At 36.7% G+C, this 25,508-nt stretch overlaps 3 protein-coding genes across 6 annotated transcripts; 2 read left to right on the plus strand and 1 right to left on the minus strand.

The window, feature by feature from the left end:
* The first annotated feature begins 4,426 nt into the window (after positions 1-4,426).
* LOC109161012 (putative late blight resistance protein homolog R1B-14) lies at positions 4,427-23,459 on the plus strand. Of its 2 annotated transcripts, XM_019309315.1 has the most exons (5): positions 4,427-4,430; positions 19,271-19,735; positions 20,823-22,603; positions 22,766-23,167; positions 23,256-23,459. In XM_019309315.1, exons 2-5 carry the CDS (start codon positions 19,283-19,285, stop codon positions 23,272-23,274), a joined length of 2,655 nt encoding a protein of 884 aa, XP_019164860.1. In that variant the 5' UTR covers positions 4,427-4,430; positions 19,271-19,282; the 3' UTR covers positions 23,275-23,459. The 2 variants fall into 2 exon arrangements, with proteins under 2 accessions (XP_019164860.1, XP_019164859.1); XM_019309314.1 differs by lacking the exon at positions 4,427-4,430 and having other exon boundaries at positions 19,104-19,735.
* LOC109161011 (putative late blight resistance protein homolog R1B-23) lies at positions 4,863-12,382 on the plus strand. 2 transcript variants are annotated; one of them, XM_019309312.1, is made up of 5 exons: positions 4,863-6,078; positions 6,340-10,701; positions 10,819-11,081; positions 11,440-11,705; positions 11,887-12,382. In XM_019309312.1, exons 1-3 carry the CDS (start codon positions 4,903-4,905, stop codon positions 10,840-10,842), a joined length of 5,562 nt encoding a protein of 1,853 aa, XP_019164857.1. In that variant the 5' UTR covers positions 4,863-4,902; the 3' UTR covers positions 10,843-11,081; positions 11,440-11,705; positions 11,887-12,382. The 2 variants fall into 2 exon arrangements, with proteins under 2 accessions (XP_019164857.1, XP_019164858.1); XM_019309313.1 differs by lacking the exon at positions 11,440-11,705 and having other exon boundaries at positions 10,828-11,002; positions 11,833-12,382.
* LOC109161013 (putative late blight resistance protein homolog R1B-16) lies at positions 12,820-18,097 on the minus strand. 2 transcript variants are annotated; one of them, XM_019309317.1, is made up of 3 exons: positions 17,545-18,097; positions 13,786-16,038; positions 12,820-13,211 (listed from the first exon to the last, which is right to left on the minus strand). In XM_019309317.1, the coding sequence occupies exons 1-2, from the start codon at positions 17,980-17,982 to the stop codon at positions 13,834-13,836; spliced, it is 2,643 nt and encodes an 880-aa protein (XP_019164862.1). In that variant the 5' UTR covers positions 17,983-18,097; the 3' UTR covers positions 12,820-13,211; positions 13,786-13,833. The 2 variants fall into 2 exon arrangements, with proteins under 2 accessions (XP_019164862.1, XP_019164861.1); XM_019309316.1 differs by having other exon boundaries at positions 12,886-13,211; positions 13,791-16,038; positions 17,545-18,096.
* Positions 23,460-25,508: the final 2,049 nt, after the last annotated feature.

Raw genomic sequence — 25,508 nt, forward strand, 5'->3', positions numbered from 1 at the left:
ATAGAAGTAATCAATTATATATTATGATTAAAGAATTTTGTACGTTATGTAACTAAAATGTACAAGTTAATACGGAGTACATTTAACAAACCTAGAAGAGAATAATGCATTTGATAATAAGACAAAAATAAAAAATAAAAAAAATGAAATAAGGCAGAGAAAATCAGAGACATGCATGCACTATACGTAGGTTGTTAAAACAACTCCGGAGGCATTGTCGGTTTCTTTGTCTATCCCAGTTGGCAGTATAGGTTTTTTTTTTTTTTTTTTTTTTTTTTTTTCTTCTTTAGTGAAGAGAAACTCGTAACTATTACTTGAGAGTGTGCATAATTAATTATACATATCAGGACTATGTGGTTTAATGGTACCCGGGTTGGACTTCCACTTGGAAGGTTGTAAGTTCGAGTCTGTCTCAGTGGAGGCGTTATTGATTCTTTGTGTTAAGTATATGAACAGATACTATAATGTAATAGAACCAGTAGCATTCAAAAAAAAAAATAAAGTTAATTGCATTAAAGAAATTTTATGCAATGAATTCAATTGAGAGGATATTAAGAAAAATATGTAATTTTTTAGTACAAAAATTATACTTTAGGGACTTGTCGTCTCTTTGAATGCAATATGTGCAATATCTTAAAATAATAATGTGAATAAGGGAATCGCATTTTTAAGATTATCTCAACAGGAAAAACTTAAATTCGTAAAAAAAAAAAAAAAAAAAAAAAAAAACCTCCAAGAGATGATCACGTACTGCACGTGATATTAGTGGAAAGATGAGGATCCATCCTCTCTGAATGCCTGTGCAGTTTCAGTTTCATAAATGGCTTTGTATGCACTTTGAACAGCAAGAACTCAATTATAATTTCATATATTATTATACTTGTAATTTATTATATTTTATTATAATATTGTAAATGTAATTAGTTTTAATTTTTAATTTATTATGATGATATTATAATATTCTTACTTTTATTGCTTATTGATGGTTGATGGGGACATGGGATCCCGAGGGTCTATTTTATTGAGAAAGTTTGGTCCAATCGTGTGGTGTTCATCTTTATGGGTGAGATGTTGGCCCAATAAAAATAATGAAAATCTATTGACAAATTATATCGTGCACCTTGATGCACAATGCATTGTATGCCCTAGCCCAAATCGATATCGTGTTGTACCTTTTTTTTTTTTTTTTTTTTACTGTTATAGTGGCCCTGGCCCAAAATGATATTATAATATTCTTACTGTTATATTGCTTATTATTATAGAATTTATTTGATTACTAGTATTTTATATATGAGATGCGCAAAAATATGTCTTATACTAAGTTATTTTTTTAAAAAATAATTATATATATATATATATATATATATATATATATATATATATACGCAAAAATATGTCTTATACTAAGTTATTTTTTAGAAAAATAATTATATATATATATATTATGTTATAAGAATTGTACTATACAATTTTTTGGACTATTTTCTTGAAGGCGTTAGCAAAATGGTCTCTGATATACATTCAAGTCTTTTCGATGGGGTTGACAGAAATTATGGGAAGATCCAGGAATTAGAATCCATTGTTATGAATGCTCTCTTGAAAACATGAATGTAATCAATGTTAATTTTTCCTAATAATATATATTATATATTATATATTAAGACTTTAATTAAGTGATACCAGTTAGCTTATTAAGTTTAATAATTTGGTTGGAGTGAATAATGTCTTGTTTTCAAAGCTATCATGTTCTCAAGGTCAAATGAGTGGCAGGATTTTGTTGGAATTCCTTGATAGATATGTCAATGGAGAGAATCTAGGAGGATTAATGAAGTCAAAGGCTAATCTGCTTGTTCCATTGAATGGACAAATTGGGATTCTATAAGAGAAGCTAAGGTTATCGGCAAATTATGCTATGCGCACGTGCGCACCTTGCAAGGTGTGCACGGCGCTAAAACGGCGTCGTTTTTTGTGAAAACGACGCTGTTTTAACTAAAAACAAAAAATTTGTTCGAAACGCCGTTAACGGCATATTCGTTATGAAATTATGAATATACAGTTATGACATTATGAATGTACAGTTATAGAATTATGAATGTATAGTTATGGAATGAGTTAATACCCAAAATGGTCCCTTGACTATGCCATAATTACCAATTTGATCCTCAACTACCATTCTTACCCAATTAAGTCCTCAACTATGTAACTTTTACTCAATTAAGTCATCAACTATACAATTCTTACCCAATTTAGTCCTCAACTATATAATTCTTACCCAATTTAGTCATCTGTATTAATTTGACTGTTTGTTGACTGTCAAAAGTCGGGATAAAATTATAATTTTACAAGATTTCTCCTTCCTCTCCATTTAGCAGCGCCAAACCATGCAGCAATACACTCCGATCAGATTTCGATCGTCAAAAAATCGTTGGAAATCAAATTCATGGGCTATCCGATGCATAACCACTACTTCGATACTGACAGGTTTAGAACCCAACCGGAGCTTATTGCTACATGGTTTGGCGCTGCTAAATGAGGAGGAAGGAGAAAACTTGTAAAATTACAACTTTATTTCCACTTTTGACAGTCAACAAACAGTCAAATTGACAAAGGACTAAATTGGGTAAAAATTGTATAGTTGAGGACTTAATTGGGTAAGAATGATAGTCGAGGACCAAATTGGTAATTACGACATAGTCGAGGGACTATTTTGGGTATTAACTCTTATGGAATTATGAACTTACAATTATGAACATAGAGCTTCGAAAATTATGAATGTTCGGTATGGAATTATGAATATACAGTATGGAATTATGAATGTACAGTTATGGAATTATGAATGTACAGTTATGAAATTATGAACATAGAACTCTGACATTATGAACTTATAATTATGAACATAGAGATTCGGAAATTATGAATTTACAGTTATTGAATTATGAATGTACAGTTACGGAATTATGAATGTACAGTTATAGAATTATGAATGTACAGTTATGGAATTATGAATGTACAGTTATGGAATTATGAATGTACAGTTATAAAATTATGAACACAAAGCTGTGAATATATGCTCCTATAACGAAGCGGTTTGAAATTAAATTAAAAAAAAAAAAAAAAAAGAGGGAAGATAACGGTGCCTGACGGCACCGTTATCCGTGCCCATGAAGCACGCTGGGCACGAGCCCACAGCATAACTATCCAAGGTTATCGGGAAAAACTCGGATATAACTTGAATTGAGATTATTTATTATGTATTTATAGATGTGCATTAGTTTATGGTAATTATTATGTGTCATGTGTGATAATAAATATTTAAAATAGTTAGTTTATGAAAAATATTTTAAATAAAAGTATATTTTGATAAATCATCTGGCCAAGAGGGTCTAAAATTTTTTATTGTATATTAGGTTACTATATATGAATTAATCTAAAAGAAGCTAAACACTTTGTGCTCAGATGACACTTCTTTGATTCCCCTTGAAGGAAGGTCACATGATCAAGAGAAAGTATAGAACACAGTACATATATTGTTTACACCACTAATAATTAACAGTACAACGCGAGGGGTAATATTATGGGAGACATAATTACTACGGGAGAAGCAATATATGTACGGTTTTAAAAATTGAGGAGTAACATTTACATCATTAATAATTTAGGAGTAACATTGAAAATTGACATATCATGAGAGATATAATTACAATTTTCTCTTTTAAAAAAATTATTACCCGCATGAGCAACTCGGTTGGTCGAGGTGAAGTTTGGGAAAAATAATTTTTTTTTTTTTTTTTATCTATAAATATCATATTAGTAACAAAACTGATGTACCGTTAAAAATACATTTCATATTTTGTATTCTAAATATTTTATTCACATATTTTATATTTTGTCACGAACAATTTTTACCACGTTTCAAAGAGTTTTAATTTTTTGTCCTGCCTCAGACAGCTAGTACAGGTAATTAAGTAAAGATGGTGAAGGTTGTTGACAATATTATGAAGCCATCATTAAGGAAGGTGTATGGGTAGTTTCTGAGAAATCCAAGATTGTGAACAAGGATGAAGAAAAAAAGGATTTTCTGCAGATCATCTTAGAGCTGAAGAATGGTGATGGTGAGTATGAATCAAAATGTATAATGTCAGTATGGAGTAAAAAAAAATTGAGTAAAATATGATAGTATTTCTCTCTCTCTCTCTCTTAAATATATATATATATATATATATATATATATATATATATATATATATATATATATATATATATATATATATATATATATATATATATATATATATATATATGTATGTATGTATAGGTTTCTGCTGGTTGCAGAGCAGCAGAATGCTTACAGGGAGGAGTAATGGTATACGTAGATGCCATTACTTTGGTCTTTGTAAATTGTTGTTAGCTGATAGCACTTAGCTGATTGGGTTAGTGACTTTGATTTGTTGATAACATTAGTTGATTGTAGAAAAATTGATAACATTAGTTGATTGTAGAAAAATGTTTGGTAAATTAGCTGATAACTGATTATATACAAAATGACTTTCTCAAAAAGCATATCGAAAAAGCTGTTTTGATCAGTTATTTGAATTTTAGCATTTTGGAACGATAAACTGTTACAAAAAATTAATTAATCAAACAATCATATTGACGGTTTAATCAAGTCAAACAACTAATAGTGATCAAGCAAGCCAAAATTGACTGATAAGCTAACTATGTTACCGAACATGGTTTTTGCATATTTAAGTAGTGTATGCCATTGATAACCTTTGAGTATAACTATATGCTTCATTACTTTGTGTATTTTACTTGTTGTAATGAATTTGGAAGTCAAAGTAACTTAGCTTAATTCACTTATTTTCTGAAGTGTCTGGGTGGTGCATGCAGTAAAGGTGGTTGATGAATTGCCTCAGAAGAAACAAGGGGGATATGGGGATTGGGGAGAAGGCCAGTGTCGAATGTGTTTTCACCTTGAGTTGGCTGCAGGCTATAGGGGACCAAATGGATCTTTCAGTTCAGTTGAGAGATCAAATTCAGACCCTCAGGTTGCAGCTCCAGCTCCTGAACAACATTCTCATGTGCACTGAGCATTGCTCTGAGGATTTGGAGCTGAACTATTTCCTGGAAGATGTTGGCGAAGTGGTCTCTGATATACATTCAAGTCTTTTCAATATAAGTTATGGGAAGATCCAGGAATTTGACTCCATTGTTATGAATGCTCTTGAAAACATGAATGTAATCAAGACAGACATTGTACTGATACATGTCTTGTTTTCGAAGCTATCATGCTCTCGAGGTCAAATGAGTGACGGGATTTTGTTGGAATTCCTTGAGATGTCAACGGAGAATCTTAAAGGATTAATGAAGTCAAAGGCTGATCTGCTTGCTCCATTGAAGCAACAAATTGAGATTCTGGAAAAGAAGTTAAGGTTATTGAGAAATTTTTTTCACTTTGCTAGAAATGGGTATATTGAACATGAGAACTTGGGTCATCTAGCTACTGTTATTGGAGCTGTGGTTTATAAGCTGGGATGCCTGGGTGCCTTGTATTGGATTGATGAAATGGATGATGACATGGCAAGCAGATTGAGGCTCAAGCTTTGTCAATTGCTACAGAAGATTGAGCTTGTTATGCCAGAAGTCAAATTGATTCTTATTAAGTTCCAGAAAGCTTCCATGTTATTGCAATCCAACAAGACTACAGTAACCGATAAGCTTCTCTGGGATTTTGTTTACTTTATTATTGAAAATCTGAAGGAGTTCATAAAGGGGATGGAGGTTTCGGATGATCAAGTTGAATCTCTTTATGTGGAGTTTGGATTGCTGAGGACTTCTCTCATTAATCAACAGCGCTTGGTGAAGAAGCTACTGTCAGAGTCATATAGAGTTTACATCCGCTCAAACTGTGCAATAAAAATGGTAGACCTCTTGACACGTACCGAAGCTGTGTCCAAAGAAGCAGCCACCATAATGAACTCTTTTGGCATACATGATACCAGTGATGAAGACAGGGCCCTAGGAATAAATTTTTCATGCTTTGATTTGCTCGAAAAGTTTATTTCTTTCCGTGCAGAGGTATGGTGAACCGATAAAATTTTGTTTCTTTATTTTAATTTTTAACCAATAAAAAGAAGATAACATGGTAAACCAGAATGATGCATATCTGCAATATGAGAATCAACTTTCACAGTTAAAATGTGTATTTTAAGATCAATGGCTGAAAGATAGAGATTTAAGCTGCTGGCTTCCATCCCTAGACCACTACTAAGGTCTAAGAAGCCTCAAGTTGAATTTCCTCCACAAAAATATTCACTCCTGTAATTTTTTTACTTGCAGGGCATGCAAGATTTGCAATCTCATATTATGAAGCAGAGAGAGAATTCTCAACCTCCTAAATATGACCCCTTGAACTGCCTGGAATGTCAAGAGAAACACAAGGGCTTGTCTGCCGAGTTGAAGGATGCAATCCAGAGACTGAAGATGAAGTTTGGATATCTACAATTAATTCTGAGGCGGTGGAGTGGTGAAGATTGTGATTTTGGGATTATCACTGAAGTGATTAAAGCTACGAGTCCATACTGTCACAAGGCTTGTGTTGCAATCAAGTATGGAAAATTGGACAGTGCTTTGTTAAACTTGACATCTGTGCTGAGTTATGTCAATAATAATGAAGAGCTTCGACTAAGGGTAAAGGAGGCTAAAAATCGTTTTCAAGTTAGTTCATCCTCTTCTGTTATGACCATGCCTGTTCAACTTGCGGGGGATTTTGTTGATTTTCTTATAAAAAATGTTGTGTATCTGCTGCACTACAACTTGTATTTTATTTCTTCTGCTAAGAAAAAAATGGAGGTTTTTGAAGCGAAGCTAAGATTTTTGAGAGGTTTCCTCAACTTCACATCCAAATGGTGCATTGAAAGTGAAAAGTTGAAAAAACTTTTAACTCGCATTGGAACTATGGCTGACAATGCAGCACATCTCTCTTACTGGTGCTTTGATGATGAAGTGAAGGAGCAGATGGCCGACGAAGTGAAACTTATAACTTCTTATCTGTTGGAAATGATTTTTCCTATTGATGTTGAAGTGAGGGAGATTTATCCCCAAGTTTTGAAGGCTTCAGAGTCATCACTACCCGAAACTCCCACTAGGGCTGAGCTTGTTGTGGCTTTTGTTGATTCTCTCATGGCAAATTTGATGGATCTGCACAATGGTAAGGTTTGTGGGATGATTCCTAGATGGGAATCATGGCAAATTCAGACCCTCTGCCAGGGCCTTGGGTTTCTGAAAGCAATGATAAAAGATCTATCAGACCAGTGTGTTGAGCACAACACTTTGAATAATTTATTGATGTATATTGAAACTGAAGTAAGCAAGATAAGGCCTGGCACAATGAAAATGAATGTTGGGGTTCTCAATTTTCTGGTAGTAATTAAGCTGATTAAAACAGATATCTATCTGAAGGACGTAGAGAGCTCTAAGACTATTTTGACAGTTTCTCTTAAGGAAGAAACTTCAACAATGAGCAAAGAGCTAAAATCCCTCATAACTGACGTATTAGGTTTGGAGGATTACTACGCCAATCTGGACAAGTTGAATGATTACCTGAGACATATTGAAGCTGTGGGAGACCAACTGCAATCAGTGAGGTATCTGTTCTGTATGCAAAATGTGAATGAAGATACAGACAGAATGATGCATTTTGCTATGTTCGAATTTCGGGTCAAGATCAGGACTATCAAGGCAGAGGTCAGTTTGGTGAAGCTTCTAGACAAGATACCTGTTCCAGTGAAGGACAAAATTGAAACCCTTCAAGAAGAGCTACAATTCCTAGTAAATCATCTAGGTCAGTATTCTGAGCCTGAGAAATTGAATGATCTGTTGATAGGCATTGATGATATAGTCACGCAGACAGGAACTACAATTGATTCATTCAACTTAAATGAGAGCAACAAAGAGATTGCTAGCAAAGTGAATATTGGGATTTCTGGTTTGCTGGAAAAGATAGAGCTACTCAAGAAAAACAGTCAACAGATCTGTCACAGATTTCCAGATTTAAGAAGAACTTATGTTCCCAGGACTGCGGTGCTATGCTTTATTGATTATCTCATAGAAAAACTTAAGCAGTTCCTGGACTGCAAGGGCAATGTCATTTCCCAATTAAAGAATCAAATTGAGAGAGTGCAAGGGGAGCTAATGTCAGTGAGATACTTAATAGGAGAAGTGGCACAGGGGAGTTATGAACATGAAGAATTGAAGGATCTTTTTACACGTTCACTATATGTTGCATATGAGGTAGAATATGTGGTTGGCTTGAGTTCCAGTGGCATTGGGGACACATTTTTGTATCATAGGTTACGTAATGCCACAAATGAGATTATACTTGCTAAGACTAAGTTCAAGGAGATCTATGAAAAGAAGAATGGGGTCTCATCAAACAGTTTCATAATAACGGATAAAATTCAAGGTGCTTCAAATGTTAACAGTGGAATAGTTGATGATGTAGTTGTAGGTTTCGAGGATGTGGTGGATACCATTCTGGAGAAACTTGTTCGAGGATCATCTCAGCGAGATGTAATCTCTATTGTTGGCATGACTGGAATTGGCAAGACAACTGTTGCTAGGAAGATATACAATATTTGTGTCAATGAACACTACTTTGATGTTTGTTCATGGTGTCGCGTTTCTACGGCATATGTAAAGAAAGAGTTGCTGGTTGATCTCTTGTGTCAGATTGTTGAGCTCCCTGATAAAATTGATGACATGCCTGAAGATGCTTTATCTGACAAACTGAGAAAAGGTTTATTGGAGAAGAGGTACTTAATCATCATTGATGATATATGGAGTACTAAGGAGTGGGAATACTTGCAGAGACATTTTCCTGATGACAATAGTGGAAGTAGAATTATCATAACTACCCAAATGAATGAAGTGGCTCAGAATGCCAAGAGTTATAGTAACCGTCTTTCTCTTCGTCCCCTAGACCATAAAGAGAGCTGGACGTTGCTGCAGGAGAAGCTGCAATACGAAGAAACCCATCAACCTGACCTAGTAGATATTGGTAAACAAATTGCAAAGAAATGTCATGGTCTACCACTTTCAGTTGTTTTGGTAGCAGGTCTCCTTTCAAGGGTAGAGAAGACACCAGGTTGTTGGAGACAAGTTTCTGAAAGTTTAAGTGTTGTGGGAGGCACACGCACAACATACCACGCAATAGAATTGAGTTACAAGCATTTACCTGAACATCTCAAGCGATGCTTTCTTTATTTTGGGGTGTTTTCTGAAGATAAAGAGATTCCTGTTTCAAAGTTGACAAGGTTGTGGATAGCTGAAGGATTTGTACTTGAAAAGGATACGAAGAGTTCAGAAGAAGTAGCAGAAGAATACTTGATGGATCTTATTGGACGAAACTTAGTGATAAATTCCAAAACCACTTCTAGAGGAAGGGTCAAAGCATGTCAAGTTCATGATGCAGTACGCAATTTCTGCCTGCTAAAATCTAAAGAAGAAGACTTTTTGCAACGGGTACCTGAAACTGATTCTCCTCACAGTTTCCCTCAGAAGCCTGAGCAACACCGCGTTTTTGTCTTTTCTGAGCAAGAGGACTTTGCTAACTGGAGGCCATCTGATTTACCAGTTCGCTCTCTGTTGTTCAAAGCAGTTAGTTATGTGCTTCCTTGTTACTCATTTGATATTTCATTTGTTTTAAGTCAATTCAAGCTTCTTCTGGTGCTGGATCTGTGGTCCCTCAATATGGACGGTTCTTTTCCTAGAGAAATGCAGTTCTTGATTCATCTGAGGTACTTAGCAGTTCGGATTGATACTAATACTATACCATCATTTATAGACAATCTCCGGAACCTTGAAACATTCCTGGTGAAAGGGAGAAGAGGGGAAATAGCATTACCAGATACTCTATGGAATATGGTAAGGTTGAGACATCTGCATGTTGATAATCGTGCTTCTTTTGCCTTGCTCAAGGACAGAAAAGAATTCTATGAGTACTCCTACCAGCTAGAGAACTTAAAAACATTTTCTTCACCGATTCTTGCTTTTGAAGAAGACTCAAGAAAGATAATGAGAAGATTACCCAATCTTCAAAAGTTGAGATGCTGGTTTGTGGAGTCATGGGAGAGTTATCCCAATAGGTTTAAGGGGAAATGCAACCGGTTTCCTGCCTTGGACTTTCTTGCTCAGCTTGAATCACTGAAAGTGTTTTACTGTGGTCATCAGGTGCTACATCCTTGTGAGTTCAACTTCCCATCAAATCTCAAGAAACTGACACTCTCAAATTTTCGGTTACCATGGATTGAAATTTCAAAACTTGCAATGTCACTGCCTAACCTTGAAGTCCTGGATTTGAAGTTCAGAGCCTGCAATGATAAATTGTGGGAAGTAGGATATGGGGAGTTCCCTAAGCTCAAGATTTTGAAATTAGACAGGCTCAACATTGAAAAGTGGAAGGCACCAGAGGATGCATTCCCCAGATTACAGCATCTGGTTCTGCAAAAATGTAAGCACCTTGAAGAGATCCCTGAAAGTATGGACACTCTACAGACCATTGATGTGCAGTGGTGCACCCATTCTGCTGTGAAATCTGCCATAAAAATTTGGAAAGATCAACGTGAGCTAGGTAACGATGGATTCAAGGTTTCTATCCAGCCTTTGGATTGTGATCCCAGAGCATCTCCTTTAGGATTCCTGGTATGCTTATTAATGCATCAAACTCAAAGCCATATTTTAGTGGTTTACTAAATTCCAACAATTATTTTTGTATATATACAATGTTATTTTCCACTAATTTTGGGTTTCTTTGTCAAGAACATGCAGTTCAACTCTGAGTAACACTTCAGATCAAGGAAACACCATTCTGGCAAATAAAGTATAGAGGTTCAGCATTGGCACTGTCTTTGCCATTTCAATTAACTTAAAACAAGAAGCTATGAACATCAACACACTTAAAGCTTGGAATTAGTCTTGGAGCATTTTACTTGCCAGTCAATCAGTAAGTTCTGCCATCCTCTGTATTCTATTATCCCTACTATGTATATGGTGATTTGCCAGCAACATCTTTGAAACCATTTGTATTACTATATGAAACTTATATCTATTTGGTACAGAGCCTTACTTGATTCCTTATATGGTGGGGTGTTATGGTATGGGAGAATACAGATGAATAGAAACTCATATTTTAGGCATATCTAGTTGTATGAAAGTAGACTGTTATCCATATTATAATTGTTTTCTTAATTGAAAGCATCTGGTAGACGAAGAATTTTATATTATTTACTTTGAATAGATTTTTAAAATTTTGTTTGGATGAACTTCTTCCTTTTCCATGTAGATAAGTTCAAGAGAAGTAGCATTGAACATGTTTAATGAGATGCAATTTTCCACTTCATTGTCAAGAACAAACAGTTCTCAGTTTCAGTTTGAGTAAAGGTGGGTCATGTTCTCTGTTTTGAATAATAGTGGAGGAAGAGTGACAAAGAGCCAAAACAAATGAACATCAGGGCAAAACCCCACACCTTGGCCTGACAGGAAAGTAGAGGGTAAATCATGGTGGCTCAGTGCTGATGCCCACAAGGACCTCACCATATTGGTAGTAATACTCATACTGCGATTGCTAGAGTTCGATCTTGTGTTCTTGCCCATGATCTACCACTCAGGAACCAACTAAGATGTCCGTGCGGGCATTGAACATCCTTGTTAGTGCACACTATTGATGAATGTCTTAAATTGATGCCTTTTCCTTGCATATTTTGGCATTTTCTGCTTGTTACTCATTATATTATGTGTCATTTTGGTCATTTATGGAATTATTGCGTGTGTTAGGTGATTTGATAAAGAAATGATGGTTTTGAGACATTTGATAAAATATTTGATCAGGATTTTGGAGCCACCTTAATACGAGAGCACAATTGGATGACCAAAGTATTGATTTTTGGAGTTTTGGGATGGACCATGGCGTGACCCGCGACCGATGAGAGCACCGAAGCATTACTGAAGACCTTGGAGGCCTCCCCGGCTAGCCACGGGCGTGGCCACACCCGTGACTAGCAAACAGTGTGCACTGTCTTGTGGGTACGGGTCTGGCCACACCCTTGCCTGCACCTGTGCCCACATTACAATAACACTCTATGTTGCTGGGCACGGGTCTAGGCATACCCGTGCCCCAGCCTCTGCAACATGTTAAAAGGCATTTTTCCCTTGTTTTAAAAGAACTTTTTTCTACTCAAAAACTCATTTTTTATTTTCCCTTCCACTTCCTAGCTAGGGTTAACTTTAGAGATTAGTGTAGATTTCTTGTTTCTTTCCATTTCCAAGCTCAAGAACATTGCAAATCTTGGATTTCAAAGCTTCAATAGAGAAGCTTTCTTATTCATCTCTTCCCTTTACTTTTCATTTATGCTTTCAATTATTCGTTTAATATTGTGTATCTATTGTTATATTATGAGTAGCTAAGTGCCTAAGTGTTTTGGGACTAGGATTTGGTTTGATTTCTTGCTATTGATGCATATGAGCTGTATTGCATAAAGGGGATTATTTGGGTGTTCTAGGGTTTGTTGTGTGAATTGGGTTTGTTGTGAAATTGTGTATAATTGTTGGATCTCAATTATATGCTTTATTTGGAGTGTGTTTGTTGCTACGAGAGTAGAGCTTGTACACTAGCCATACATTCACACACTTGATGCCCAAAGAATATGGATGCAATGGAATTGCTATTTTTATGTCTGATTTATTGTGTTAAAAAAGTGCAGAAATTACTATTATATTATGGACTAGACTTATATTAAAATGTGTATTAAAAAAAAAAAAAGATTTTGATTAAATAATGTAATTTCCCTTCATTAATCCATTTGAAAGTTTCACCGCAAAATGGTACTCTATAAAATCCTCCCAAGAATGTGGAAACAATTTTTATTCTTTCCAATGTGGAGCACTGGACTCAATAGTTTTTCAAAACCAATTGGACAAAACTTCAAAATGGGCACACAATAACTCATTGATCCATGAAGGAACCATAGTTATAAATAGCTGCAATCATGATAATAATATTTCCAAACACAAGAACACTCTGCATTAAAGCCCCATGAGCTCCAGATTCTGTGATCACAGGGTCTCATCTCTTTCAAGTCACGAGGCGAATCAAGGGAAAATAGCGATTGTTGGGAATGGACACCCTGAGAAAATACGATTTCTTGCAGCCCTACCTGCATAGAGTGTCAAAGAAATCTTGAAGAACATATAGCTGTTATCCATATGTTTTCTGGTTTACCCAAAAGTGGTAAAATCTTGTCTTTTGATTAGGGTCTTTGTTTTTAAATCAGTATCTACTAACAAATACAGGGAATTTGATTTTTGATTCCATTTCTTGAATTGACACTGACCCTCCTTTTATTTTTTGAGTACTACTGGCTCTGTTACAATGTAGTATCTGTTCATATCTACTTTCTCAACCTATTGAAACACAAAGAGTCACACTGTCCCTCCTTAAACATAAACTTTTTATATATTCAAGTCAAGCAGGCTTGAGGACTAGTGTTGGGCGGAGACAAGTCCAGCACTAGGTGGCTAGGGGATTGTTGGGTGAAGGCCGGCCTGAAGGGCCAAGTCCAGTATACTGCCTCTCGAAAATGTGGCGGTATAAAGAAATAAATTTGCGCTTTCACTACAAACTATAGCTTTTGGTATAGTGGTAAGCGTTTGATCCAAACAACTAGGAATTGGACAACTCTGGAGTGCATAATAGAATTGAAATCATTGCGAGGAAACAAGAGAATTTATCTGACCTGTCAATGAACCATCGCGGGGATACAGTTAAGTTCGTTGGAATCAATGGTCGGGAGGATAGATTGAGAGCTTGAAACCGCCACTCTTTGGCTTGTGTTGCTGTATTTTGCGGGCAGATTCAGCAGCGATTTTGTTTGTGCAGTAAAGCTCCATCATTTGAAGGCTCGGAATATCAGCCAGACCGAATGGCACTGCCTCGAGTTTATTGCAGTGCCTTAGTGCAAGAAACTTTAGCCTCGGGAAGTGATGGCTCGAAGCCTGCCACGACGCTAAATCTGTCCTTCCAATGCAGAAGACCTGGAGATGACGAAAACCACCGTTCACTGGCTCCCAAATTTCTCCCTTAAACGCGTTATCATCCAGCTTGAGGACTTCAAGGTTCTCCAAGGTTCCTAATATTGTCATATCCTTCCATTCAAGAGAAGTGTTTGATATCGTGAGCTTCTTCAGCTTCGATGGGAATTTGTAGGCCTGGGGAAGGCCCCTTAGTTTCCCAGTTTGCCCGAGGAAAACATCGTTTAGCAGCTTCAGATTTTCCAGGTGGTCTAACTTCCCGAGATTGTCAAACAGCATGCTTGGACCCTTGCTTTCCATAAGTGAGGACAACTTCCCGCGAATTCCCAATTTTGTGAGATTCGGGGTCCTTGTCAAGACCTCTTCTGTGCAACTTTCGGGAGATATAGTGGAAAGTGTATTCAGGCTCCCGGTTATCAACCGATCTTTGCTGCTTTTTGATGCTAGCGGGGATGGCAAATTAGTACAAGTGTTCGTGTGGAGATGCCTAAACCTTTGCATACTCCATATATCCGCCTTGATTTCAAGGCTTCGCTGTGAGGTCTCGATTATGAGAGTCTGCATATTCCAAAGGTTGCCAATGGAGGGAGGGATAATCTTGATATCACTCGAAAGAGCAATGTACCTCAAATGGAAGAGTTGAGTCATTTCCCGGGGGAAGCGAGTTAACAGGATAGGCTTCATTTCCAACACCCGGAGCAACTTGTAGGCCTTCGGGATGGCCTGTATGTGTTCTAAAGGCAGCTCGATTTCCTTGGAGGAGAAACATAAGAAAGACCTGACGTGTTCACCACACGCCCTCGATGCACGTATGAAGTCCAAAACGTGGGAGTGAACACATAGGCGACGGTAAGTATTCAGCTCCCCCGGTGAGGGAAAAGGCTCATTTCCCCCCATTCTAATCTCTCGCAAAAGATTGTCCTCCCGGGCTTCGTTCTTGCAGAACTCGTGCAGCATATCATGCATTCGACATGTTTTGATCCGCCCATCTATTCTCTTCTTCATCACGATGACTAAATTCCTATTCACAAGATCATTCAAGTAGCCCTCTGCTATATCTTCCAAGGTTAATTGCCCCTGGTTCTGAATAAACCCTTCTGCTATCCACAAACGGATTAGTTTCCAAGCCGGGATTTCATATCCCCCTGGAAACGCCCCAAAGTAAAGGAAGCAAGATTTCAAGTCATAAGGCAAATGGTCATAACTCATTTCTACTAACTTCTTGCAATTCTCTTCATCCTTATTAACATAAGTACTCACACATTCAGCCACCATCTCCCACTCACCTCTCCTATCGCCTTTGTCTAAGAGAACCCCCGCAATCACCACTATTGCAAGTGGTAGCCCGTCGCACTTTATTGCTATCCTCAACCCGATGGCTTTCAACTCAGAAGGGCAACTTTGCTTTCGGCAAACCTTCTTCTCAAGAAGCTCGAAACTTTCATCATGGCTCAGAAACTTCAGGTCGTGAGGCTGACCATTAGAAGTGGCACGCGATGCCACATTGCCCTGACGGGTAGTTAACAACACTCGACTTTTCTTCTTGTTGTTGGGGAAAGCTATTTTCAAAAGCTTCCAGTCTTTTTCTTCCCACACATCATCAAGCACAATCAAGTACTTTCCACTCTCCAAGAACTTGCTTATTTTTTCAGCCAATTGCTCTTCGGTCATATCGTGGTAGTCCTTGGTGCGTTGGGTGAAAATGCTCAGTATGTTGAGAAATATGTCCTTCCTATTGTAAGACCGCGAAACATAAACCCAATGGCGAGTAAAGAACTCATATTCAATCTCAGAATCCTTGAACACTTTTCTAGCTAATGTGGTTTTACCAAGACCAGGCATGCCAAAGATCGAGACGACTTCTAAGTCATCCGATCCCCCAATCAGACGATCAATTATGGTCTTTGCCTCTCCATCAAACCCCACAACATCATCTTCTTCAACCACCGGAGCCTTTTGAGGATTCAACAAAAGAAGAAATCAAAAGCAAGAAGATAGATGATGAATAATCAATGTGAGAGAGTGAAACAAAAATGGTATGGACTACAATCTATAGATGCAGACAGTCAAATCAATCAGGCTTATGAATGTGCATTATATGCTAATAGGTATTCACATATTAAGTTAGTTAAAGTTTTGCAAGTTATCTTCATGTAGTTTGCATGAACATTCAAAAAAAAGTATGCAAGTTGTAATATGAATGCCAATATTAATTTTGTATATGTATGTTATATATGTATTAGTTTAGTATATTATTTACATATATATTTTTTATTTACGATTTTTCAAAAAAAAAATATTTTTTATTTACGGAAAATCCTGCCACTATTACCTGAAGGTGCGCTTTGGGCGAAGCTCGCCTTATATTAGTTACATATATTTATGTTATATCCCACTATATATTAGTACATGTATGCACAAGGAGTACTTTTAATTTTCTCAAATAGGGGTTATTTTTGTCTAATCATTATGTAAATTATATCCGCCACCCTGATAAGTTCACAATTTATCTTTAGTGTACTATAAGTTCACTTTTATTATTAATGAACATTAAGTATAAAAATAATAAAGAATCTATACAAATTGTTAAATGAGCATGTGACATACTAAAAAACATAAAAATAAACAATAAACATGTATCCCAGTCCATCTTGGTCCAGGATATTAATCCATGTTAACTTTTGTAGCATGTTACCATATATTGTATAAAATAAAGACCATGTTTAGTAATATATTTAGAGTCCGTTTGGAAACCCAGAAAATGACTTCTGAAAATATTTTTCGAATTTTCAGCGTTTGGATGCAATAGGAAAATTCAGTCAACGGAAAACATTTTTCGATGACTGGGGAAAATGAAGCCATTTTGGCAGAAAATGACTTCCACCAAAATTTGGGGGAAGTCATTTTCCGCCAAAATGTTTAAACATACAATTCTACTCATTTTTCCAGAAAATAAACTAAACACACCAAGTTTTCCAAAATCCAACCAAACACCGGAAAGGAAACATAAGTCATTTTCTAGCTTTCCAAACGGACCCTTAGCTTACTTTGGCTTATTTGATCACTATTAGCTATTTGACTTGGTTAAACAATCAATACAAGTGTTTGATTAATTAATTTTTTGTAATAGTTTATTGCTTCAAAATGCTAAAATTCAAATAATTTTTTTGATTAATTTTAAAAAAAAATCATTTTAATGTAATCAGTTATCAGGTAACAATTAATTTACCAAAATACTTTTCTACAATCCGCTAATATTAATTAGTCAAGTCTGTTAACCCAATCACCTAACTGCTATTTAACTCTTGTCAATAAGAATTGAACAAACTCATTTCTACTGCAAATAAAACATTTTACTACCATAATGCGTAATCTATAATTTTCAGTAAAATAATAGTTAGTTAATTAATAACTCGATAATGTAATTAAATATAATTTATTGTATTTTACTAAACTGACCTTTCTCTCTGCAGCATCTTTGGATGCATTATCCATCTGCAAAGCTTGAAGGCCATAGGCATTATTCTGGCGAATCGCCCTCACTTCATTCCTTATAGATTCAATCTCTCTTGCGGCGGCGTTGACTTTGACCAGGTGAGCCGGTTTATCCACGTACCGGGTCATCATCCCTTTGGACCGGTGGAGCTTCGCCTCCACCACGAACTTGTCGATGGCGTCCTCCGCCTTGTTCACGGCGATCCTGATCTTCTTCACCAGCTCCTTGATCACCTCGTTCTGGCTGCGCCGCCGCGCCGCCTCCTTGAGGAACGCCTTGAAGTCGCCCAGGTCGCCCAGGAGGCTCTCCGCTTGCTCCTTTATTCCGAAGATGAGCTCCGCGTTGTCCCGGAGGAGCTGTAGAAGATTCTCCACCAGGAACTGCACGGCCGCGTCCGCCATGGCTGGGGATCTGCGGCGGCGAGAGGCTCAGGAACGTTGACTGAAAGTCTACTTCTTGTTTCTTGGTCTTTGGTGATGGAGTGGGAATAATAATTCATGAATCAAAGTTGACTGCGTTTTAAATGATTGAAACAAAAGCCATTTTTTACAGAGCTCTTTTTTCTTGAAATTTTACTAAGGCATTATTTGGCTATTAACCATTTTAACAGGGTTGAGTCTCACCAGTGGCTGGCTGTGTGGGCCTGGGTTCATGTTCAGTTGAGTGATCATGATTTATATCCTCCCAAATGCTCTGTCGGACCCTTAAGATTGGAGTTCAACCTTTTGGAAGAATGATATGACAAAATTCTAGACATTATTAAATTTAAAAATAAAAATACATTTTTTGTCCATAAATTATGAGGTAATTGTAGAATTTATTTCTAACTGTTAGTCATGCTCACTTTTTGCCCATAAAGAATAGTTTCATGAGGTAAAGTGGCCCTAGATTTTAATAGTTATGTTGTTACAGATGTTAAAACTATAATTTTTTAAAGATTTTAGAGGTATATATTACAACGATCAAAAGTTATGGACTATAACAGGTAACAAGAAACACTTGAGCTACTAAAAATGTATTTTTTTTTTTTGGAAAATGGTCAATTAGGCCCTCGAACTTTAGCTTAAAAGTCAATTAGGCTCCTAAACTTTTTAAAGGTGCAATTACACCCATCAACAATTCATTTAAGTGCAATGAAGCCCAAAAACAAATTAATGACCTGCTATAACAGGTCATTAAGGTTCAGGCCACCTTCCGCGAATTTTCTGGCAAAAAAAAAAGTGATCGGCAAAATTTTCGATAAAAGAAGTGATCAAAGAAATTTTCGACAAATCTGGGTCGGTTGCTAGTCACATTTTTTTTGTTGAAAAAATTCGCCGGAAGGTGGCCTAAACCCTAATGACCTGTGATAGCAGGTCATTAACTTGTTTTTGGACTTCATTACACATAAATGAATTGTTAATAAGTGTAATTGCACCTTTAAAAAGTTTAGGCGCTTAATTGACTTGCTAAAGTTCGAGGGTCTATTTGACCCTTTTCCTTTTTTTTTTTTTTTGTCATATTAAAGAATGACTTGCTTTCCAGTTTCCTCCAATAGGACCAATAATTCACCACCTTAAAGTCTTCCTCAGAAGTTTCCAAGAACAAGAGAAGCAAACGCCAGAGAGTTTACTTTACTTTACTTTACTAAGCTCCCAGAAACCATGGAAGAAGCTACCCAACTTCACAGTTAACCACCACACCTCGGAGATCAACTTCGCTATGGCCACCGCCGCCGATGCACTGGTGGGGGAGCTCGTAAGACGGCTAGCAACACTAGTAGACGAAAACGGGTCCTACATAATCTGGATAAAGGACCAGACCGACGACTTGGTGGCCGACCTGGAATCCTTCAACGCCTATCTCATGCAGGCGTCGATGAACCAGCGAGCCCGCGACAACTTCGTCCTGCAAGACGTGGTGGACAAGATCCGAAACGTTGTTACTGATGCCGAGGATGCCATCCTTAAGTACACTGTGGAGACGAAGAAGTATAATAACAGAGGGCTGATGAAATACCTGCAAATACTGGCTTATTACGCCAAGGTTAACGAATCCGCGAGGGAGATTCAGAGCATCAGAGAAAGGGTTAGGAAAATCAGGCAAGATCACTCCCCAGTTCTTCAGGCCCTCATAGATGAACCCAACAGAGGCCAACCAATTCTGCAGAGGATGGTACTTACTCTGTTTCATTTTATTATTCATTGGTAGAATTAATTATTATTTTTTCTGAATTTTTTGAGTAATTTTTATTTATTATTTTGTTTTTTTTTTTTGAAAATTATTATTTTGTTTGTTTAATTCTGCTATTAATATAATTTCTAAATATATAAATTTTATGTATTTTTTGGAGTACTATTGAGTCTATTACAATGTAGTATCTAAACTCTCATTTAGGAGAATCACAATTTAATATTATAAAAAATTAAATTAAACATTAACTGCACCAAAAATATAAAATTTCGGGTGTGTTTGGTTGGTGGGTTTTGCCCATAAGAATGGGTATGAAAGTGATTGTTGTTTTGTTGATAGGTTTTTAGAACGCTACTATGGGTTTCGAATACTCCATCAATTGAAAAACTCATACCGAAATAAAATAAGGGTTTCATTCCCTTATTCATTCTCATTTCACCCTACTATTGTTAAATACTTTCACTAAAACTCATTACTATTATCAAATATTAGATACCCATTTCAATTTCGATTCCTATGTGCGGACCAAACACACCCGAAGAGTGTATATCCTACAAACCACTTTTTTATTTTTTGTATTTGATACATTTAGGTTTCTCAGCTTAGGCTGCCTAGAACTCTGCCCCGCGCAAGAGAGGGGTAGGAATATGAATAAGTAGTTAAATTTAAAGATAAAAATATAACAATATTACAACTATTATACTTCCTTGAGTTCCTTCCACCCAATATTACAACCAACTTATTCTAACAATCATCTATGTATTACACTTATGAGTAAGTGCGCCCTATGCCCTTATTAACCTATGCACTACCATAATTCCAATTATTACAAGTATTGTGTAGTTTAACACCACTATTTGTTTATCCTATCAATTACTTACTTTTCCATAACTATCACCACTCCTCCTCTTCCTTCTTCTTGTTGTTGTTGTTTATGTTTTCATATATGAACTAAAACAATTGGATTTCAAAAACACATCTTTGATTTATAACTTGCAGACTTCATATTTAGAAGTAGACTTGTAAGTGTATCTATGTTTCATAACTTCATTCTTTGTAATGTTTAAAGGCCCCCGTGGTTGAAGAAGAAGACGTGGTTGGTTTTGATAATGAAGCAAAAATTATAAAAGATCGTCTCAAAAAAGGAGTGAAAGATTTGACATTCATATCAATCAAAGGGATGGCGGGTCTTGGCAAAACTACATTGACCAAAATGGTATTTAAAGATCGTGATTTGCAGTATGATTTTTTCACTCGACTTTGGGTTTATGTCTCAAGAACTTTTAACAGAAAGCAAATATTCTTGGACATTCTAAGTAACTTCACAAAGAAAACCAACAAGTTTCATGACATGTCGGAGGAAAACTTGGCTAAAAATATACAAGAATTTCTAGAGGGCGGAAAGTATTTCATTGTGATGGATGATGTGTGGTCGGTGAAAGATTGGGAGTGTTTGAAGATTGCTTTTCCAAACAATATGAAAGGCAGTCGAGTATTGGTGACCACTCGACACGAAAAGGTGGCTTTACATGTTGATTCTGAAGGCAATCCCCACCAGTTAAAATTCTTAATTAACAATGAAAGTTGGGAGTTACTAGAGAAGAAGGTATTCCGCAAAGAAAAGTGTCCTCCTTTCTTAGAAGCCCGTGGTAGACAGATAGCAACAAAGTGCCAAGGACTACCCCTTGCAGTAGTAGTGATTGCTGGTGTCCTAAACAAAAACAGCACACCTAGTCATTGGAAAAGGGTAGCAGAAAATCCCTTCCCAGAAATTAACCAAGAAAACCAGAGTTACAATGAGCTAGTAAAATTGAGCTATGATCAATTACCTTATTACTCCAAAGATTGCTTCTTGTACCTTGCAGCCTTTCCTATAGGACATGAGATTGCAGCTTGGAAACTAATCCGGTTGTGGATAGCCGAGGGATTCATTCCTCGAATGGAGGGCGCATACACGCTAGACTTAGAGCGGACCGCTGAGAAATACTTAGAAGATCTCATCGACAGAAATCTCTTGATGGTGCTGAAAAGACGAGCAGACGGTCAAATCAAAACATGTCGAATTCATGACACCTTACACGAGTTCTGCAAAAAAGAAGCTGCCATTAAGGATCTGTTCCATGAAATGGACCGAGCTAAGCTCGAGGCAAACAAGATTCCTCGTCGCCTTTGTGTCCACTCCTCCATTCTGGAGTTCTTGAAATCGAACGACAGGCCATCCAGCGAACGTGTTCGGTCTTTCCTATGTTTTTGTTCCAAAGAAACAGAAATTCCACCGGAGTGCTTATCAGCCATTCCGAAATCCTTTCCTCTTCTTAGGGTGATGGATGTTGAATACCTGAAATTCAAAGTGCTCCCAAAAGAATTCTATCTCCTCTACAATCTGAGATTCCTTGCAGTCTCAACTGAACTGAAAATCCTCCCCCAAAACTTCAAAGAGCTTTGGAACATGGAGACACTAGTGTTCAACACTACCCAAAACAGCCTTGAAGTTAAGGCAGAGATATGGAGTATGCGAAAACTAAGGCATGTTCACAGCAACACTTCCCTGCAGCTCCCCCCTCCTCCCATAACCGGCATGGCGAACGACCTGGGAAGTACAGACATAAAGACACTTTGCACCATATCGCCTTCAAGCTGCACAAGGGAGATTTTGGACAAGACCCCGGATCTTCAAAAGCTGGGAATTCGAGGGAATTTAGCAGAGCTTTTGGAGACCAGGCAAGGAGGGATCAGTTTGTTTGACAATATTCAAAAGCTGGATTGCCTGGAGAATCTGAAGCTCATAAACAATGCCCTCCACGGCAACAAACTGCGGAGCTTCCCTCGACCTGAAAAATTCCCACGCAGGTAAGGCTCTTAGCAAACGAGCATACAAATGTTCAGACTCTGTTGGTTTTCCAAACGAGCTCTAGAATTTGTTCATTTATGTTCACTAACGCTTAACAAACACAAACACGAACACCAGTAGTTTACCTAAAACTCTGTTTGCTAATACCCCTACACACGCAGGCTAAGAAAGATGACTTTGTCGAACACACCCTTCGATTGGAAGGACTTTGGTATATTGGCATCACTGGAAGAACTCGAGGTGCTCAAGTTGGAGGAGGATGCATTTAGAGGAGAGTTCTGTGATGTAAGGAGCTTTGTGTTCAAACAGTTACAGTATCTGCGGATTGAGAGGGCTAATTTGGTATCATGGACAGCTTCAAAAGAGAGTTTTAGGGCACTGAAATATCTCATCCTCAGAAATTGCTCTAAGCTTGATGCTGTTCCGGCTGCCTTTGCTGAAATACAGAGCCTTAAGTTGATGGAGTTATATTGCAGCAACAAAAGGGCAACTGAATCTGCTCGAGAAATACAGCAGCTAAATGGAGAAGCAACATTTCAACTCTCTATCTATCCTCCTGATCTGTAAGTACAGGCCTACTCAAATTCTTTATATGTTTCTTGATTGCACATTTCATGGCTAACTTTAGCTTTCCTATTATGATTTCAACAGAGATGTGATCTCCAGCTAGGGGCGGGCGGTTCGGTAATCATTCGATTTAACATTGTAGTTCGGTTCAATTGAGAAAGTTGGATTTTGACTCTGATTTTGTTTGATTCAGACTTAGATTTGGTTGGAGATCTAGAGCAAATAATTATTTATCTATTCCCAGTAATAATTTAATACCATTAGACTAAAGGATTAATATTTGATGCACTGTCACTCTGTGTTAGTCATGATTGAAAAAATCACTAGGTGCTAATCAGGAGTTCGTGCAGCGCTTAGGCGGCGATTAATCGTTGGCTAGGCGGGAATTTTTCGGGTTCTTTTTGTTGTAAAATATTTATTACTTTCCTTAATGGTGTTCTAATTATTCTTCGGTTATTCTTCCCACGTTCTTGGCTTCCAACGGTCCTCCCTTTCCTCATTATGCGGGGTATTAAATGACCTTCAACGGTCTTCTTGAGGACTCTTCTTATTTGTTCATCCGCCGACTCCTTCCCCCACTCGGTCTCGATGCCTCCTTGCCGAGTCATTGAGGGGACTCAGGTGATTATTTAGTGGGAAAGCCTTTTCTTCTTCTCCGGCGGTGATCCTCGTCACCGATTAACCAACCACGGTGATCGTCCGATCTTCAGGGTCCATATCCCATTAATTATTAATAAAAAAACAAAATTCTCCTTTGTGAAATTCCTTCGCAAACAATAGTAAAGGTAAATCGATAAAAAAAAAAAAATTAAAAAAAGTTATAAGAGTTGACACGTCAATTGGTATGGTAGAATTTAATTTTGTATATATAAAATGTTTGTAAATGTATATATTAACCTACTGATCCAAAACTCAATCATAACATATTATAATCTCAAAATATTTTGGAGATCGACATATTATACTGTTGTCCGGCAAAAGTTAGTCAGGGTCAGGTGAATGGGCCATTTACTTTCTCTGCATTATCCCCATAGCAAAAGTAATAGGAATTGATTGCTGCTACTTTTGTGAAAGCGCAGAGAAGGTTCATGTGTATTTTTTTTTTTCTTTCTTGATAATAATTTGCACTGTGAATAGCCAAGCAAGTGACTAATTGAAAATAATAAGTAAGTTTTTTAAAAAGAACATTACATTACAACAGAGTCAGTAGTATTAAAAAAAAAAATTGTTTTTCTTAGTAAAGACTAAAGAGTACAACTACAGAAGGGAAGAATATGTGTATTATTTACAAAAATGCATGTCACCACTTTTTTTTTAATTACTTTTTGATCCGTTTGATCTTTCCAACAGTATGGTTATAATTGGTTTTAAGTCGCTCAGGTCTAATTTTTAAAAGCCTAATTCTGCTCGGTCTATTTTCATCCCTAGTTTTGATGATAAATATGTAATATGTTACCGAAGTATATATTAGAAAAGGTTCAATCAAGTAGTGAAGTTGTATTCCTAGATTTTGAGTACAAAAATAACAGTTACACAATAAGTACAACATCTCATATCAATACATGCTATGTTCCTTAGTAATTGTGGTGCTTTTCTCCATAAATGCGCCAACCATCCATAATTATACTCCTGCTCGTTGATGAGGTAGTGCTCTTAACAAGTGCGTTGGTCTCTACATCACCGTTTCACCTGGTCTATACTAAACTCTTGACAGTTACCATCTTACTGCCTTAACTACCTGTGATGGATCGGGTCGGGTCGGGTCCAATCTCAGGCCACAGTCCTATAAAAGAGCGTGTATATATATATATATATTCCTAGATTTTGAGTAATAACTAGGAACCAATCAAAACCGTCTATCTAGAAAGATCGTACATATCATAGGTAATTAAAAAAATGCATTCACAATTTTATAAATAATTTGAATTTTGAGTTGCAAGTAACAACATCATATAGTGTGATAATATAAAGTATACTCGAATTTTGAAGTGCAAGTAATAACACTATGGAGTGCACTTAACAATATCATAGAGTGCAACAATATTAAGTGCACCTAACGTTATCATTAATTGCACCAAAGGTACGTGAAAGGTAAATTACTTGTATTGATCTATAGTACATGAAGGGTAATGAGTAACTAAATTGAGTAAATTGTACATAATTAAAAACTTAATTGTATGATAATAATAGTCGATGATATATCAAATTAGTAATTTTGTAATAGTTCAAAGACCACTTTGATTATTAACTCATGACATTATTTATTTGTATTTTTATAATTTGTGTAATTAATTAAACATGTATCACTTATTATTTTAAAATTCTATACTTTTACAA

This window comes from Ipomoea nil, unplaced genomic scaffold (genome assembly GCF_001879475.1).
Source record: "Ipomoea nil cultivar Tokyo-kokei standard unplaced genomic scaffold, Asagao_1.1 scaffold2921, whole genome shotgun sequence".
NCBI classification, from domain to species: Eukaryota; Viridiplantae; Streptophyta; class Magnoliopsida; order Solanales; family Convolvulaceae; genus Ipomoea; species Ipomoea nil.

What these genes read in the sequence shown, in the direction of transcription:
- LOC109161011 (XM_019309312.1), top strand. Translation starts at nt 4,903, where the DNA reads ATGAATTGCCTCAGAAGAAACAAGGGGGATATGGGGATTGGGGAGAAG. An exon ending in TTATTTCTTTCCGTGCAGAG is followed by an intron (nt 6,079 to 6,339) that starts GTATGGTGAACC and finishes TTTTACTTGCAG; the next exon opens with GGCATGCAAGATTTGCAATC. An exon ending in CATCTCCTTTAGGATTCCTG is followed by an intron (nt 10,702 to 10,818) that starts GTATGCTTATTA and finishes TTCTTTGTCAAG; the next exon opens with AACATGCAGTTCAACTCTGA.
- LOC109161013 (XM_019309317.1), bottom strand. Translation starts at nt 17,982, where the DNA reads ATGGCGGACGCGGCCGTGCAGTTCCTGGTGGAGAATCTTCTACAGCTC. An exon ending in AAGATGCTGCAGAGAGAAAG is followed by an intron (nt 16,039 to 17,544) that starts GTCAGTTTAGTA and finishes AATCCTCAAAAG; the next exon opens with GCTCCGGTGGTTGAAGAAGA.
- LOC109161012 (XM_019309315.1), top strand. Translation starts at nt 19,283, where the DNA reads ATGGCCACCGCCGCCGATGCACTGGTGGGGGAGCTCGTAAGACGGCTA. An exon ending in AACCAATTCTGCAGAGGATG is followed by an intron (nt 19,736 to 20,822) that starts GTACTTACTCTG and finishes TAATGTTTAAAG; the next exon opens with GCCCCCGTGGTTGAAGAAGA. An exon ending in CCTGAAAAATTCCCACGCAG is followed by an intron (nt 22,604 to 22,765) that starts GTAAGGCTCTTA and finishes CTACACACGCAG; the next exon opens with GCTAAGAAAGATGACTTTGT.